The sequence below is a fragment of the Acanthisitta chloris genome, unplaced genomic scaffold, assembly GCF_000695815.1.
Source record: "Acanthisitta chloris isolate BGI_N310 unplaced genomic scaffold, ASM69581v1 scaffold22632, whole genome shotgun sequence".
Classification (NCBI taxonomy): domain Eukaryota; kingdom Metazoa; phylum Chordata; class Aves; order Passeriformes; family Acanthisittidae; genus Acanthisitta; species Acanthisitta chloris.
Window position 1 is genome coordinate 29,857 of NW_008660178.1, and position 18,558 is coordinate 48,414.

Genomic DNA, 18,558 nt, shown 5'->3' on the forward strand with positions numbered 1-18,558 from the left:
AGATGGTTAGCTGTGCATGACCTGCTGAGTGTTGGAACAACATCCCTTCCATCCTTCACATAATCTTTATATAACTCTTAGTCTCCTTTCTTTGCCACTTTGCAGAAAGTTCTCTGGGCTTCCTTAGCGTGTGCCAGTTGTAGGGCAGTAATTTGTGGAGGGCTTGGTCAAGTACCCCCTGAGGGACAGGGTAAGACTCTCCTCCTGCCTGTGTTAGAAGCTCTGTGGTAGAACCTGACTGGTTCGTGGGCAAATCCTTTGTGAATAGTCTATCTCAAGTCCTTTGTGAATAGTTTAGTTCCAGCACAGCCAGAACTCACTGATAATCCCAGTGTCAGCATAAACGCACTGAAACCGGTTTCAGTATCTTCAGCAGCCACTTCTGCAAGTAGTGGCTTGATGTATTGGGTTGCAGTTTGTAGATTATAAGAGATGCTTTATTTTTGTGTCACGGTGATAATTAAGTTGCTTGTATGTACCTCTTCATTATATGATTTTGCAGATGATGTCTCTGCAGACATTTCTGCAGTGTTGAACAGGTCAGTTCACACTTTGGCTCCAAAGAGCAGCATGGACTTGTTATTCAATGAGTATCTGATCTTTCTGTTCTTGGGGGATTCAAACTGCCACCTAGTACTTCTAGCCTTAAAAATGTGTTCTCATTTTCATCTTTAAACCCCTACTAAATATTGCTTAACTGAAAAACATTTGTTTAGCATTTCATTAAAAAAATAAATCTGTAGGTTAACGTAATTCTTTACTGTGCTCACATGTATGTCTGTGTCAGTATATTAATACCAAATGCTATGAGTGATATTTGCATAAATGCTGGTGGAAGAAAATATAACATGCCTTCTCCTCTGGAATTGCTCTTCCTAGGGAATACAGTTTCTGATAGAAAACGACCTCCTGCAGAACACTGCAGAAGACATTGCACAGTTCCTTTATAAAGGAGAAGGATTAAATAAAACGGTAATTGGAGATTACCTCGGTGAAAGGTAAACTACAAATATTGAAACTTTGTTCTTGAGTTTACAAAGTATATTTACAGGTTTTGGGTGGTTACCGTTCCCCTTCTCAGACTACTCTGAGATCTATAAAAGCTACAGTGGGATGTAAAACTACTATAGTATGGTGGTAGGGTTGTTTTTCCTGTTAGGGGGTTGTTTTTAAATGGGTACACTGTGGAATTATGTTTAATTGATTGTAATTTACTATTTTAAGAAAACATTTAAATTTGACTGTAGTGCAGAATTAAAACCATAATCTCTTGGAATGTCTGAGAGTTGTATTGCAACAGTCCTGGTAGCTCTTGGTACTGTGTCCGGAGAAGGAGTGATTTACAATCAGTAATAATTGGACAGTGAAGAAATTACTTATTAAAATGGGTAGTTCCTGGGACAGTAGTTACAGGCAGGTTTTAGTGCTGTCATGCTCCCTGCACACAGCTCCCCAGTTGTAAGGAGGAACAGCAGCTGCACTGTCTTTACCAGTCCCAGCACAATGAACATGCTACATGCATATTTCTGCATACTATTGCAAAACACAATCAGAATGCAAATTACTTCCATTGCTGTGCAGCCCAGGAATTGATTTTGAAAAAGGCAGCTGAGAGAGGCAGGAGTGGGTTGAGTTTGTGTGTACACGCTGGCACACGTTCCAGTTCAGGTGCCAGTTTGGGAGGTTTAGCAGTTGACTCATTTGGGATATACTGTGGTGATGTGTTGTGGCAGATCCCTTTTTGAGACACCCTCAGCCTGCTTACAGCAGCAACGGCTTAGCTTGTGCTCAGCAATTTCCTCTTGACTTTAATAGCTTTAATGAAAGTTTTTACTGTAATATGTCTGTTTGGAAAATAGATCTTCACTCTGAAGTCTCCATGTAGAACATATAGACATGTCAACAGTTTTTATACAACAGAATGATGTTCCTTCTCTTGAATATTTGGCCAATCAGTATTCTAAAATCACTTAATGTCCATAATTGCAAAACTGTAGCAATGCCTGTGTAAAGCAGTGTGTGTTCACTTCTGGGAGCTGCACATTATCTTGGTATTGCCTTCTGAAATACTTCCAGCTTCTCTAAGCCTATTCCCAGAACTCTACTCATGCAGAAAGATCTTGCCGATATCAATATCATCAATAATATTCCTGTGATTTTGTAATGGGTTCACATTTAAAATCATTTCTTGCTCTGTTGCTTCTCTGTGAGGGATGCTGGGCAGCACCGTGGCCTAATCTGAAAATACAGGGCAACCATTCTTCTTACTGAGTATGTCTATAGGTAAATATGCAATTCAGTTGTATCTTCTGAGTTTTTCACGACTTAGATACTGACAAATGTAGTGGTCATACTGAATAGCAAATTGAATTAGGATATTTTGTATAATTCTATCAACTGGACAATAAAATCTTGGGAGAAGTGAAAAAAAAATTGACATACTGCTCCTATTTTGCCACAAGGCAGAAGCAGTTTGTCCATTTTAAGGAGCAGTTGAAGTAAAATAGAAATTTAAGATTATGTTTTGCTTTGAAAGGAGCTTTTATTCAATGTATCCAGTCAGTCTACATAAATTGCTTTTCAGCCTCTTTGTTCATTTCTGAGCAGGGTGCAATATCAACATGGTAATGGGAAAGCAAATGGTATCTCTGTCTATTTTTTTCTTCACATATATGAATTAATAAGGGGGGTGGAAGTGATGGCAGTCTGATTATCAGGAATGTGTATGGAAATTTCAAGGTAGTTGGGTCTGTATTGGGGAATTGGTTCCTCATACTCCATTGAACTGCAACAGTAATTTCCCAGAATCCTAATAATATTTATTCATATTTTTCTGAAAAGAATGTATTAGGCCTTTAGGTCCTGGGGTAAAATAAATACCCTGGGATTAAATAAAATGTGACAGTTGAGGTGTCTTAAGCTGCTGGTTCTGCTTTTGAGACTACCCTAGAAACAGGGTGTCAAATGGATTGTGCTATGGAAATGGCAGAGCATATTGCAGATGAGTTTTTGCTGAGTTATATCCTAACTTTTATCAAGGCATTTGCCACTCCCTGTCAGGGGCACATCATCAGTTACTTCTGCATTGTAGGTAAATGTAGCTGAACACAAGACCAGGATAGTCAACAGAATGAAATATTTGTATTACATTGTTTTAAATTCCTGACTTTTATACAGCAATCTGAAAAAAGTTCAGTTCTACTGTAAAAACAGAATGAGAGAACACCTAAAAGGTTACAATAAATAGGGGATGAATGACATCCTAGAAAAGATTAAGATTTCTTTCTGTGTGGGGAATTCTTCACTTACTGTTTTAAGTGGCTTCTTAGACTTTTCATGTCTTTGGGGTTGTAACCAGCACAGGTATCACATGCATGTAAACAAAATATTTTGCTTAGAGTAAACCCATAGCCCTAATGGGTGCTCTCTTTTATTACACTGTGGTGCCACTTCACTGAAAAGCAGTTGCTCAGCTGAATTGTGCATTGCTAAATTTGATGAGAAGTGCTTTGATTTGCTGGACAGAGCTGGTGTGTTCTCTGTAAACAATGTGGGAACATCCTAATGACTGAATAGTTCGGTTTGAGGCATTTACTCCTGGGTGTTACAGGTTAGTCTGACTATGTAGTTAGTCAGTAATGCAACAGATAATTCCTGGTGGGTGCACACACCTTTCTGTCCTGGGGTGGAGGCTGATGTGCAACATTCTGCCTTGGTGATGTATTTGAAGCACACCCTGAGGATTAGAAACCCTTATGCTCCTGGCACATGAACTCAGTGGTTGGTGTAGGCTCAGTTCTGTCTCATCCAGATAGTTTTGCATTCATTGATGTTTAGATGTTACTTTTGCATTTCAAGCACCTTTGCATCAAACAAAGCATGATTTGGCTCATGGTTTACATAGCAGTATAAACGATGGGGGAGAGGAAACCCGTTCAAAGCCTCTTCTGATTTTAGCAAAGTTCCATTCTAACAGTTTTTGAGAATGGAGTAAGAACACACTACATACTAAGCAGCTCTTTTCAAAAGCTGTTCTTTTTCCTGGGTACAATCAGTTGAGGCATTTTTGTTTCTCATCTTTGTGCACAAATTAAGATACTCTTTAATATTTCCTGCTCTTAGAGGAAAAAAGGATGGTTTGGTTTTGATGTGTTGTATGGCTGAAGAAATTAATCTTACATTAACCATTGTTTTAAGGGCTCATGACAATTTCTGCAAAAGACTTTTTACTGAATAAATTGTTCAGATCTCATCCTATATCAAGGCAGGTGCAATAATGTGAAGCAAAGAAGGCAAAGCCATTTTTAGGTCATTGAAATAAGCAGTGCTGAGATCACTTCAAGTGTACTGGTTCTTGCTAACCTACCAGCAAAAATGGGCAAAATACTGGTATTAAATATTAAAATGCCTCTCAAATAAACATGTAGGCTATTTCTGATGATTGATTTGGTCAGTATGATTGTTTATTTCCTTGCTTATTCTTGGAAGCAAATAGAGATAGCTAACAAGTCTTTAAAGTTCAGAATTGTAATTGTCTATCACCATTTTTGTCTTTCGTAGAGATGAATTTAATATTAAAGTTCTTCAGGCTTTTGTTGAACTCCATGAGTTCGCTGATCTCAATCTTGTACAAGCCTTAAGGTGAGTAAATTCTCTCTGGCTTTTGACCTGAGCTTCCTTTATCAAATTGCATGTTCCTATGAGTCACTGTGTCGATATATTCATCAGAAAGCTGATGTACAGCTCAGCACAACTGTACACATTGCTGTGCAAATGAGCAGAGACAGCTCTGTGTAACCCTGGCTTGTGTGTGTGCTGCCTTTGAGGGTGAAAGGCTCTGATTATTTAGGACAAATATGGACAGCTAAAATGTAACCATAACTCTTGGTGTGCCTGCCACGTGTGGGAATTTGAGGGTCTGTTTTATATCTTAGCACAGAGATAGGTTAAAAAAAGAAAGAAACTCTTTGCTCAAGTAAATAATTTTATTTTTCCTTTCCTTCCACCTCAACTTGTCCCTCTGGGCAGGGAGGGGGAGAAATCCACTGACCATAATCAGTGATTATGTTCAGTTGCAAAGAGGTAAACAAGTGATTTCCTTCTGCTTCCCTCAGAGTTCCCTACTTGTCATGTGAAAGAAAGTGTGATATCTTAGTATTTTTCCCCCCTTGATAAGTGAACAGTTCACTTGATTTCTCTGGGATGCTTGCATACAGTGACCTTGGGAAGTCCCTTCTCATCCTGGGGAAAATCCGTAACAGATTGAGCAAATGAAGTTGACTTAGACAGTTGTGCCTGTTCCGTTGCCGCAAGTGACTCCTCCTGACACCAGATAAATGGGAACGTCCATGTGATCCTGGTTTCTGGTGCAGTGTCTTGTGATGTGGAGTCAGAACAGCTTTGCTATGGTTGAGTGATGTGGTGATGATAACTTGAGCTGCCTGAGGCTTGAGCCAAGGAAGCCTTTTCTGTGGCTGCTGAAGCTTGTCTGGGCTTCGTATTCCTATCTCTCTACCCGATGTAACGTTAGGTTTGACTTCATTCTTCCTTAGCAGCTGCTACTATTAAATGTTTGTATTTTGGTAGCTTACAAAATTCGTGATCTGGGTTGGAACCTTGCAGGAGGTGAGTAAAGACAGTATATAGAGCTGACAAACTAAAGATGGCCTGTGACTCTTTACTAGAATGCCCTAAAATGAAAGCTGGTGGAGACAGGAATAAATAGTTATTATATTGGCATCCAGTGTACAGGGAACAGTGAGAACTTGTTTTGCATGGCAGAGCATGAAACTTTGCTGGTTTAGATCCTGGTTTATGTCAGATAATTCTTTTGCTAAGAGATAAAAAAATAAATTATAAAATTCATTCTAACTTTTTAGCACCACAAGTAAATGGCCAAAAGTAAATCTGTGTGCCAAAAGTAAATCTGTGAAGACTTCTGTCCTGTATGCATTCCACTGTACCTACATGTAGAAATAGTAAGTTACAAAAGTAAACTCTGTGTTCCAATTTCACATCTGCTGCATCTATCACAAAATTACTGAGATGATAACACGAGTTGTTGTTTTTAAGCCCTAGGTCTGATCCTTGTAGGGTGAACTTAGAGCAGACAGGCAGCACCTCTCTGAGCACTGGGGTTTTCTTGTCATTGGTACTATTTCAGAAGTGTTTTTGATGAGTTTAAGTAAAGATTTTCAGTCCTTTTGTATTCCTGTTTCTCACCCCTACCAGAAATATTTTGTGTAACGTGTCTTTTCTTTGCATTGTAAGTAAAGTCTAGCTGACTCTTTATTGCGTTTTTGTAGCCAGGAAACCCAGGGAGGATTGAACTAATTTTTTTTCCCCCATAGCATTCTCATGGCAAAAATGGGATGCATACAGAAAATTGTTTACTAGTCTGGAAAAAAGAGAGAGGCTCAGAAAATGAACTGCCGTATTATCTTGCCTGATAGCATGCAGTGTTGCTGGCTGAATTACTGGGCTAGCCATCTGTGCATGTTGCTTTATAATAGCTCCTGACTTGTGTGTTGAGAGATTGAGAACATATTTCTAGGACATTCTGTATAGCCATTGCTGAATTTTTTTGTTTGTTTGTTTCGGATTATTTGTAATATATGCTTAATATATAAATATTGGAATGAGTCTCACAACTCTTCTTCCCTTTTGTAGGCAGTTTCTGTGGAGCTTCAGACTCCCAGGAGAGGCTCAAAAAATCGACCGTATGATGGAAGCTTTTGCTTCACGCTACTGCCTTTGTAACCCAGGAGTCTTCCAGTCTACAGGTTAGTTATGGGAGATGATGGGAGTTCTTCAATGCATATATGACCAAAATATGTACATGTTCTTCTACATCTGATGCAAGGAGACACTGTCCAGTTTGGAAGTTCAGGATCAAATAATACGTGAAATGAGAAGTTTCTGAAAACTGGGAAAATGTGACTGTCTAATCCAGGAGGTAAATTAAAATTCTCAGGGATTTAAGGACAGAAGAGACCAATAGGTTGGGTGGTCTTACCTGTCAGTTGTAAGGACTTTATACCTCATTATCTCTATATCAAGTCCACCTATATGTGACTATAGTATATTATCTTGAAAGTCTTCCGTTTTCGTTCCCAGGGCTGTGTCCTTTCTCTTAGCAGTCCTCAGCAATAACTTACCTCAGTTAGAAATGCACCTCAGTTTGTTGTTTAATTGCTTAGTTTAGGATTACTCAAGTCATAAAGGCTACCAGAACTGGAACTCTGGCTTCATTGGTCTGTTTGATTATATACACACATTGTTTGCTGTCCATCACTTCATTTGAGGAACAGATAGGCTAGGGAAAGGTTACTGTAAAGCAGGTCTGCAACAGCTAGAGAGGAAAATAGTTCCTGGAAACAAAATGCTGAAGATGCAAACAACATTTCCTCTCTCTATAGCACAGAGGTTTCCATCCTGCTCTTTCTTACACAGAATCTTGTACTTGAATTCTGGAAGAATTTACTATAATCGTAACCATGCCAAGAGGCATGATAAAATTTCCTTTGTCATCTTCTGATGTTATCCAGTAGTACTAGCTGCCTCCTGTATGCCAAGAAACTGAGTCAATGTCTTTTTCAGTCTTCTTAAATGCAATTTAAAGTATTGTTTCAAACAGACCATTCTCTTTGGAGAAAGCTTTGGAAGTACTTTGAGTAGGAGGAGGCTGATTTATCACATTTATTATAGGATCTACAATATGAGCTAGGCAAAATCTGTGTGCAGAGAACATTTTGCCCAGCAACACTTCAGTGCTTCAAGTGAAATGTTAATTTAGGACAATAGCAATGATTTCATAGAGTTAAAATATTTTTTTTTGAGTTCTCATCCTGTTTTTCCTTAAACTGCCTTAGCATTTGAATTGTAACACATTTTTTCTTCTTAGGCTGACTTCAGCAGTTTAAAGCTAAAGATTCTATGTATAGTGTTCAAGATTTTTTTTACTACCTGTTGCTTTTCCTTTATCAGTCAGGATGGGCTTTATCTTACTTTCACAGGTTTGTACCACAACACACAGAAAGATAAACCATTTTCCAAATCTGATTTCAGATACTTGCTATGTGCTCTCATTTGCCATCATTATGTTAAACACCAGCCTGCACAACCACAACGTGCGAGATAAACCCACAGTGGAGAGGTTTATCTCCATGAATCGTGGAATTAATGAGGGTGGAGACCTTCCAGAGGAATTACTGCGGGTAAGTTGGGCTGGGTAAGGCTAGGCATGGCTTTGGGTTTCTGATAGCACACTTAGAAGCAAGTACAACATTTCTCAGGCAGATCTGTTAAGGGAAAGCAAGAAGAACATTTTCTGGCATACATGACTGTTTGAGTAGTTGAAAGAAGCATTTTCTCATCTTCACAGCTGCTTTGAGCTAGTTCTTCCTATATTGAACTTTTGGTTGAGGATGAAAACACTCTGTAGTTTGCTGATGGCAAAATTCTGGTGGAATTGGCTTCTTACGAAAAAAAGTATTTCTGGATAAATCAGAGAAAAATGGAAAAAATAGTAACAGTTATTGTTTTGGTTTTGCCTCTCATTGCTTTCCATGTGTCTTGTGGAGCTTCCTCCTGTCCCTTCCTGCTGTAAGACAGTGTGATGGTCTACACCATTTGCCCAAACCCCAGATTTGTTTGGCAAAACTTGTACTAAATGAGAACTGATGCTGAAACCTTTGAAATGCTGAAGTTAGGTGAAAAATGTCTTTGCTTATGAAATCTCTGCTAAAAAGAGAAACTTGTTTCTAGATGAAGTAATTTAAAATCAAATTTAATCAAAGTAATAACCAAAGATTGAGAAGGGCTGGTCCAGGATTGGATGGAGAGTATCCCCTGTGCTTTTTATACAAACAGTCTGGGTTGCAGTAAGATATCCTGGTTGCATTTTCTGTTAGACATTTATTAATGAGGTCTTTTTTCTCTTCTTTCTTTTTTTTCTTCCATTCTTCTAGAATTTATATGAAAGTATTAAGAATGAGCCGTTTAAAATTCCAGAGGACGATGGAAATGATCTCACACATACGTTTTTTAATCCAGACAGAGAAGGTTGGCTGCTGAAATTAGGTTAGTTCCAAGGGCAGTTCTGCTGCTCTATTTGTTCGCTGTTAGCATGTTTGCTGCTTCCGTATCTCTCTGCTTTCTTGTGGAGGTAATAGGATTAACTTTGCATTTAAATATGTGTGAACCAAAATAAGCAGCTCCTTTAAGTCTGAAGGCAGTTCCTTCTTATTTTGGGGATCCAAATTAGCAATCTTGTTACAAACTTTTGGAGTTTTATTTCTGAGATACCAGAAATAAAAACTCGGCGACAAAAAAGGAAACACCATATGGTATTTAGCACATGCTGTGACTGATAAATAACAACTAAGTCTCCATAAGGTCATTTCAGAAAACTGTGTCATGTTTCAACTCAGTTTTCTGTGTACGAGAAAAGGATTTCTCTTCAAATAGTTATTTTTGTATGTCTTTATTTTTCCATATTATTTGTGAGTTTCTCTTGGTTTGGTTTTGGCTATGATTTTTTAATGAGTGGTTTAAATGTGCCTTCTTGTTTTCCTTATGGCCTATGACCTATCACCTTTCTGTTCTGTGACTGGCTGTCTCTGCTTATTCTGCATTAGGAGGTACGTATCTGATTGCTTTCCAGTCCCCTCCTCTTCAGTTGCTCATTCTTTTATTTTTTCCTCCTTCCTCCTGTTTTGTTTTGGTTTTTTTTTTTCAATCAGATTTGTTGTAGCATTTTGCTTTTTCACTCAGTGTCACTAACTATCATCAGTGGTGCTCTGGGACTGGTGTGTCAGTGTCTAGCTCACAAGTGAGTGTGTTCTCAGGAGAAGAAAGTGTTTACATGTACAGCAGAAAATTGAGGAGTACTTCAGCATACTTTTCTCATTCGTGGAAGAACATAACAAGGAAATAATTTCTACTGAGGAAACAACATGTCTGACTCTGGTCATGAAGTTTCGGAGTGTTTTTGTTACTTGTTTATCAATTAGATTATTGAAGGATTATTACATTTGAACTATGTATTTATAAAAACTGTTCTTTTTCCTGTTTATTTCCCTTTGTAAATAACACATTTAGCTTACTTAACAGAGTCTTAAATAAGCCTCAAATTTAGGCTTGCAGAAACCTCTGCTAATTCAGTTTCCTGGCACTGCAAGATGCCCTTGTTTACAGACTCTTAAAGCTAATGGGATTCACTTTCTCACTTGGCCTTAGGGAATTTTTTGCCTATATAAAGGAGACTGACAGATGATTTTAACAGTTGTTTTTCAAAGCAATAAACTTCTTTTCTATGAACACCAGTGCACACTCCAACAGAGCCAGTTGTTGGACACTTTAATGTGTTCAAGTGCTTGTTAAAGTGGAAGTAACTTTTCACGTGTAGAATGGTGACTACAGGGTGAAAAGGGATGGCACATGGCTGGGAGGGTGATGAAAGTGGAGCCTGGATAGAGCCTTGGGCCTGCTCTGCTGATCACACCTGGAAATCAGTAGTCATGCTGATGCTGGAAGGAAATGGATGTGAAAAGGAAGCATTTGGAATTCATTCACATGCTCTCAGTGTCGTGTTTTGACCTCTGTGCTACAGATGCTGTGGAGCTCTTTGTCTTTCTAACTACAGAAAAGCAAGGCTCCTGCTTTTTGACTTGCATTGGCTCAGCTGGCACAATTTCAAACATGACTTTGCAGCTTTTCTCCATTTTGTAGCACAGGATGATAGTTAACAGAAAAGCCTTTCAAGTTAATGTAGATTAAATGCCCTTCCTGGAGAAGGGGTTGGGTGTCAGCCCATGCTGTGCCTGGTTCTGTTGCCAGTGTGCTCTTACACTCCTTGTGAGAGTGTGAGTGTGCAGAGGTGTGACAACATTCCTTTCTGAAGAAACTGTCAATAAAAGACAAAAGGGACTTATTAAAAAAATAGAGGAACCAAGACATTGAGGAAACAAGATGACTGAATTAAGTGAGAGCTGCCAGGTACTTTTGCACAATCTGTCCCTGGCTCTGGTGCAAGGTCAATAAAACTGCCTTTTCAGTCTGTATGATGTAGAGGGGAGAGAGTACACAGAGCACTCAATAGTAAAAGGATAAACCCACTGGTAGTGAAACAGGAGGGTGTTACACGTAGCACTCCCACAGCGTGAGGGTGATTTGAATAAAGAAATGAAATCTGTCCAGAAGCTCTGGTGAGTCAGCCTGTAAGTGCCTGGAGCTGTGCTTCCCTGAAAAACTGCATTTTTTTCAGCAGACACAGACTGGTACAGACACATACACTGCTGGTTTGGATGCAATGACCAGAAATAAACCTGACAGGTTTTTTTATTCTTCTCTCTCTTTCTTTCCTTTCTCCTGAGTTTCCTGTTTGTTAGGAGTTTTACACTGTATGTTGAGAGTGCTGTCTCAATCCACATTGCTTGCATTTTTACAGTCCTTTCTGTTGGGAAACACTTCTTGTGAAATGAGTAGGGTTTCCTTCAGTTCTGGAAGATGCTGATATTAAAAGTTCCAGTATTGTTGAAATGCCTAAGGAGACACTACTCTAGTCAGCTCTTCCCATTTGTCTAGTTGTGCCTTTTTTCCAAGTGCCAAACCTGGCAGCCAGACAGCAATTCTGGTTTTATCTATCTACACTTAGCTGGTACCTTTATATAGACATCTTTATCATGGTAAACCTAAGTTATCATTCAGTTCTGCATTGTTTGAAGCGTGGTGGAATGAAAATGAAGGCTGCAAGTCAAGAATTGGAAGCTGCTGAGTGCTAGTGAGTCCTTGCTTAGAGCAGCTTGAGACATTATGAGCGTTCAGATTCTTCTGCATTGTAATTATTAGTGGTGTTGGCACCATGGAACTTGCTGCCTTTCACTCTAAGGTGTTCTGAAATTGTTGTCTGTGCTCTCTGTGCTTATGCCCAAGTTGTAATTTCTTTGCAGAGGGAGGTGTTTCCTTGCCTTAAACAGCTTCTCCTGGCAAATTGCTTGGTTTATGTAATATGTTCTTCTAGTTAGAGGGAAACTGTGACATTATTCCCCCAAACTGCAGAGGAAATGATTCCAGCCAGACACATGAGCGTGTTAATTTTTTCTGCCAGTCAGGCGGTTACAGAGTGCTTGGAGATGGTCCAAAAGCTTCACATCCGGGCCTGGCCTGCCAGTGGTGCTTATTCCAGCACATCTGTCCTTGAGAGGATGTTGTTTCTCTTCCCTAATCTGGGCTGAGAGCACTGGTGGCTGATGAGGAAGCTGGAGCCTTCCGGTACCTGCCTGGCCCTCGTGCTGGCTGCTGCTGCACTAGCAGTGGCAGTGACTGTTGTGCTCAAGGGAGACTTCTTTTTAAAAACCCCCAAACTTTAACCCAATCATCTGCATAACTGTGCAGTTGCTGAGTCTGTTCTGCCTGGTGATATTGGAATGAACTGGGCAGAAAAAAACCCATTTGTGAGGTGTGTGTGTCTCCTTCTGCTCTAAAGTTTAAATAATCGAGTTAAAGATTTAGGTATTTCTAACTTTAGGTATGTTGCTGCCTTTAACCTTAAGGCCTTTTTTACTTCAGAGATTTGTGTTTCCTACATCATTGCCAGTTGTTTTTCCCTTTGCAGTAGGTGGTTTCTTTTACCTTGTTCTCTAGTTTGTACTTTGCCCAGACTTACAAAAAAAAGTCCTACGTGTGAGTTACAAAGGTGAAGAGGATTTTTGTTCCTCTTCCTGTGCATTATGCCTCACCCTGGCCTTTTTTAGTGCTTTCCTTAGATTTCCACCTACAAGATACTTTGCCTCTACATTTTGGTACTGGAGATGTCTGTGCATTTTCATTAATCAGCTTGATCTTTGAGAACTGTGTCACTTATCTCTCCATTTCTGTAAATGTTTATGGATTCAACCTCTGTTTTTTTTTTTGATCCTCTTCTGCTAACTTAATTCCTTCCAGTTTTAATCTTTAAAAGGCTGGCAGCTGGAATAAGAGCTGAAGTATGGCACTAAACCCTTTGTTGTTGTTTTGTGAGCCTACAGCAATCTCAGCCAAGGGAAAAGGAATGTGTTGTTATCATGAGTTCTTTGCCATTAATCTGGTGTGCAGTGTTCACAGGCCACAGCACCTTATCAACCAGCTGCTTGGGGTTTAGCCCTTTGTGAAGGCATATTAAATGCATGTTATATGGTGACCCCTGCAAATTTGATCAGTACAGATTAGATTTTTGAGCTTTATTAGACTTTCTGTGCTGTTGACAGCTGCAACTAAGTAATGGGGTGGGGAGACAGAGACTTAAATGTGAGAGTAGCTCCTTCTCCTGCCAAAAAATCCTGCCTTACTGCTTTTTTCTTCTCTGGAAGAGTCACTCAGAGCTTGGTGGAGCAGGGACTGAGGGTCTGTTTCCATGACTCAAATGAGTCTGTAACCCAGTGAGCCACTGGCAGTTTTAGGAAGAAGGGAGTAGTAAGAGGGATCTTGTTGGAAATACTTAATCCTCTTTCTGACTTCAACATCAATACTAACCTGGAGCTGGGAAATGCTTCATGACAGAAGTTTCATCACAACTGCAGCATGATTACAAAAGGTTTCAGGTTTGAGACATCTGCTTTTTCCAGAGTGAGGGGATGTTCTCAGGAGGAATTGCAGCAAACTCAACTGCTGTTCACTGCTTGGCAGATGATATTGTTCTGGGATGTGTTTTAGGTCCATTGTTTCTGCCTTAAATTATAAGCAACTCTTCTTTTAAATATATGGTTGTTACCTGATTCTTTTTATTGTGTTTGGACATGATACTGCAGTTCATGAGAAACACCTTTGTTCAGCTGAAGCTGCTCTGTGATTGTAACCTGTTTCCCTGTTTGTTTCATTCTCTTTCCTCCTGAACTGTTTTTCTGCTAGCACCAGGCCAGCCATGACCTCTGATAGCTGGTGCTACCTCTTAGCCTGACAAACACACGGTGACGTTTTAGAGCCATAAAAAATTTCAGCGATGTTCACCTGCTAACCTTGGGGCTCAGAACGTGACTTACAGCCATGGCAGTTAACACTGGGTTCTATAAAGCATGCCATGTTATGGTGAGGGCAAGGAGTGCCCTGCCAGTAGCCTGGACTTGGCAGCTGCTGAGTCACTGATCTGGAAGTGAGTCAGGCTCAGCTTTCCATTCCAAGCCCAAATACTTCCTGATACTTGAACCAGCTCTCGGTCAAGGTGATGGGAATTTTTCTAGTGACTTATGTGCCAGTTTGAATGTCTCTGCAATGCTCTGTTTGAGGATCTGTCACAGTGGTTGTACTAAAATGCCACCAGTTCTTCCCTCACTGTCTGCAGTTCACTCAGCCATTCATTGTGTCACAGCTTCTGCATCCTGCACTATTTTGCCTTCTCTTATTTCACCACACCTGCTTGCAGATTAAATTTTTCTTAAGATATATGTGCATCTAGTGGAAACATGAAGTTTATTGGGTCTCTTGAATGTTGCAGTGTGTTAGCACTGAGTGATCCTGTAGGTTGTGAAACCAATCAAAAGGAAGATACAACCTGCAGCTTACCTGGTCTGCAATGCAAATAAGCAGGAATTGGTATCAAGGAATGTCATGATATTCCTAGAATGGCTCTTTTAATTTAATGTGATTTGGATTTATGTATTAAACAAACAAAAATCTAGTAGAACAAAAAGCTGAAAAAATTAGGCTCATGTCTTAAATTTGGTTTCTGGCTTGGGTTAAACTGGGTGTTGTGTGTGCATTGCTGGTGCTTTTCATGCACAGGTGTTAATAGCCAGATCAGCTATTTTGAAATGTTGGGTTAATGGGATTGACTCAGTGCTGAATGGATGATGCACAGGTGGTGACATAATCCTGAAGTCAGATAACTATGGTGGAACTAAACCTTTATACTAGTGACATGTGAATGCTCTATCTGCGTCTGTCGTCCCTGGAAATGTTCTGAAATAGTGTCACTGTGAGGTACTAGGCATGTTCTGAAACAGTCAGTGGCAGAAAAGTGGCTGAAAGGGCCAAAACTTCTAAAAATGAGCTGTTCCCTACAGTGTGACACGAGAAGTGTAAGGAAGAGGAACTCTGTGGCTGCTGCTGCTAAGCTGTTAATGCAGGAAAAATTGGCATTTTTGGAGCAGTAGCTATTTCTTACTGGGTGTACTCTGATTTATTAACCCATAGAGAGAACAGGTTTTAAAAATACTAAAAGATGACAGGTGACTAAAAATGGTATATTTTGGCATAAGATTTGCTCCTTGTTGATGACATATTTGTTCTGCTAGTAATGTTTATAAGCACCTTATACACTTGATGTTAAATCTGAAAGTAGACACAGGTTCTGACTCCCGTGTTTGCTTATGAACAGAGGGAAAGGAAGATAATAAAATGCCCTTAGTCTTATTGATGTGACCTGTCCTTGTCCAGGACAGGCTGTGGAGAGGGTTGGTCCTGTTGCAGGGTGCTGGTTTTACAGCCAGTTACACCACCAGTGCTGGTGTGGGGTGTTCCATCAGACCCAGGGCTGGGTTTTCCTCCCTTGGCCCTGGCAGCTCTGGCTCTGTTGAGAACTGTGTAGTGTTAATATTTTTGGTGCAGCAAACATCTGTGAAGGCATGGACAGAGAGAGCAGCTCTGAGGGCTGCACTTCTGCCTCCCTTCTCTGGAAGAGGCTGTTGCAGCCCTAGGGCACAGAGCTGTGTGGCTGCTCAGCACCACCAGAGTTCATGCTGCCCCAGGACAACAGTTAGGGCAACATGTTCCTTTAACCTCACTCATCTGTGCCTGATCCATTTACCACGAAGTAATTAAACCATGTTGTGAGAAATGAGCAAAACTGAAGTATTTCCTTGCTCCTTGTTGAAGCCTTGGCAGCAGCAGATGTTTAATTCCAGCATACCTTTTGGTTGTAGGGGGAAGAGTAAAAACGTGGAAACGGAGGTGGTTTATTCTGACTGATAATTGCCTGTATTACTTTGAATACACAACAGTGAGTATACATCATGGTGAATTCTGTTTGGAATCCAGATAGTTAAGTGGCTAACAATGTGGTGTTTTCCTCATGTTTTAGGACAAAGAACCCAGAGGAATTATTCCATTAGAGAATCTTAGCATAAGAGAAGTTGAAGACCCTAGAAAACCAGTAAGATAATTTTATATTTATTCTTTTAATGAAGATAAGTAAACCTGCTAGAACTTAAATGTGTCGTTAAGTGAAGATACCGGTCAGTTTGGGTTATTTTTATTTAAATTTATGTCTTTATTCCTACCTTTCAGAACTGCTTTGAGCTCTACAACCCCAGCCATAAAGGTCAGGTAATTAAAGCATGTAAAACTGAAGCTGATGGTCGAGTGGTGGAAGGCAACCACGTAGTGTATAGAATATCTGCTCCCACCCCAGAAGAGAAGGAAGAGTGGATTAAATCTATCAAGTGAGTTTAAAGCCTTAAATGTCTTTCAGAAATGAAGTGTAAGCTCTTTTCAGAGTTAGATACTAAGAGAATTTGTTCTAACTTGTGTGAAGAACTCTGAGCTGGTGATGTCCTCCAGGGTTAATCATGGGGTTGATGGATCAAGATACAAATCTGTTCCTGTCTGGTCCAAAGGAAATAGTGCTGTTAACTCAAATGAGGAAAATATGGATTTATTTTTTAAGCAAATATAAAACCTTATGTGAATTGCCTTTTACATCTAATTTTACTGGATTCTCACTTCACCTAATAGTTAAGATCAGTGATGTGTATCCGAGGCCTGTTCATAGGCAGTGTTAAACTTTCACAGCTTGACTTTATCTTGGAAGGTTTATAAACAGATCCACACTGAAAGAAACAGATAATAGTCAAGATGAAGGTATGAACTCTTAACAAATCACAGCTGAGTAGCATCTTTTGCTGGAGAAATATTCGTGGTGTCTAGAAGTCAGACATCCATTAGGAACGTGGAGTCATCCACAGGGAACAGAGAACAAAAGTTCTAGTTTTCCAAACCAGATATTTGTTAACCAAACTGATGATTCCTTTTTTCTCCTCCAGAGCAAGTATCAGCAGGGATCCCTTTTATGATATGCTGGCAACAAGGAAACGGAGGATTGCAAACAAGAAATAGAACACAGCAACTTGGACCTGCATCAACCCATACATGAGCATACAGTGCAGTGATACGTAAAATTGGATGAGCTAAATGAAGACAGTACCTGTAAATTTTATATATATACACTTTGCTATGGCATAAAAACTTGGCAAGACCTTTCAGGGTAAAGAGTTACTGGCATATAATTTGAAGGAAGCGTCAAGTCCCAGAGAATGGTTATTTTGGAACTTCATTCAGCTGAAAACATGGAAACCTTGTTCTCACTTCTATTAGTTACAACTCCTGTTTACTTGGGGGTGGGAGGGAGGAGTTCAGGGCCAACAGTCATATGTCCTGTAGCTGTTATTTGAGCACATCTCCCACAGGAGGAGGAGCAGCAGCAGTGGAGTACAGCGTGATCGAGCACTTCATTGTCCTGTGAGCAGAGACCTCACCATCTCACTGTCAGTTTTCAAGTCATGTGTCTTTTGCAATAAGTGAAGTTTCCTGAGTGCAGCTTTCATTCAGGATTTGCTCTCCTGCCTTGATGGAAATAGCTTTCCTTCTTCAGAAACTCAGCTCTGCAGTGGCCTGGCAGCTCATAGGTGACTTGTGGTGCCAAAGGGTTTGGGTCACGTGCACTGAAGGACATGCAGGTCCCAGCAGCAAAGTTTGAGCCTGCACACATGACCTGAAGTACAGATGTGGTCTGAGATCTGCCAGTAGGCTAAAACCCATTCCTGTCTGCTCATACAGTAAGCACTAAGGTTTAATGACTGTTTTAATCTGCTTTTTATATAGTAACATCCTTAAATTTTAAATATGTTGTAGTTGAATTAACACTAAGTTACTGGTAAAGGAGTAAGATGACAGGGTCTGCAGGAGCTTGGGCTTTGCATGTGGAAACACCCCCAGATAGTTTCACATGCATTTCATGTTTTTTAAGGGAAACACCAGGAAGGTGAAGTCTTTGTGCAGGATGCAGCCCGAGATGGTTAAGCAAGCAGGATCCATTCCTTTGCTTGAGAAAAAACTTTGGACAGACAGAGAAGGTTTCGTTGTGTTCTTAAAGGCGATTTTTCAGGTCTGTGCTTCAGCAGCTGAATTGAAAAAATTAACAAACATCCTTATTTTTACTTAAAAAATAAAATCTGACACGTTGGTTACCTAGTGCAGCTGGACCTCCCCCACAAGCTTGTGTGACTCTTGCATTTGTGATTTGTGGAAGATCTTTCTGTGCTCCTACTGATGGCTCCTTCAGGAACATGTCAGGTTGTACTCCAGAGCTTTTCTATTGATAGTGCACATACCATTGTTAAGGTAAAGCCCTAACTCCACAAGGGGGGCAAAAATATTTTTTTTCCCTACTGCTTCTGTTAGTAGTCAGTTTTTCCCAAACTTGTTGAACCTGAGCCATGCCTACTGTGCCAGTGAACACTTTGGAGACCCAGGATGTCAAAGCAGTTTTGCTCGTTGGAGTTACAGGAGCATCTCTGGATCTGGTGT

The 18,558-nt window shown here is 40.1% G+C and overlaps 1 protein-coding gene across 1 annotated transcript in view; it reads left to right on the top strand.

Moving 5' to 3' along the window:
* The window catches only part of CYTH3 (cytohesin 3), a 46,529-nt gene extending 29,441 nt beyond the window's left edge, over positions 1–17,088 (top strand). The window contains exons 5-13 of the mRNA XM_009069731.1: positions 880–998; positions 4,561–4,641; positions 6,670–6,782; positions 8,068–8,216; positions 8,970–9,081; positions 15,897–15,973; positions 16,055–16,126; positions 16,261–16,415; positions 17,016–17,088. Of these exons, the coding sequence (XP_009067979.1) occupies positions 880–998; positions 4,561–4,641; positions 6,670–6,782; positions 8,068–8,216; positions 8,970–9,081; positions 15,897–15,973; positions 16,055–16,126; positions 16,261–16,415; positions 17,016–17,088 (951 nt within the window). The remainder of the gene's footprint in view (positions 1–879; positions 999–4,560; positions 4,642–6,669; positions 6,783–8,067; positions 8,217–8,969; positions 9,082–15,896; positions 15,974–16,054; positions 16,127–16,260; positions 16,416–17,015) is intronic.
* Positions 17,089–18,558: the final 1,470 nt, after the last annotated feature.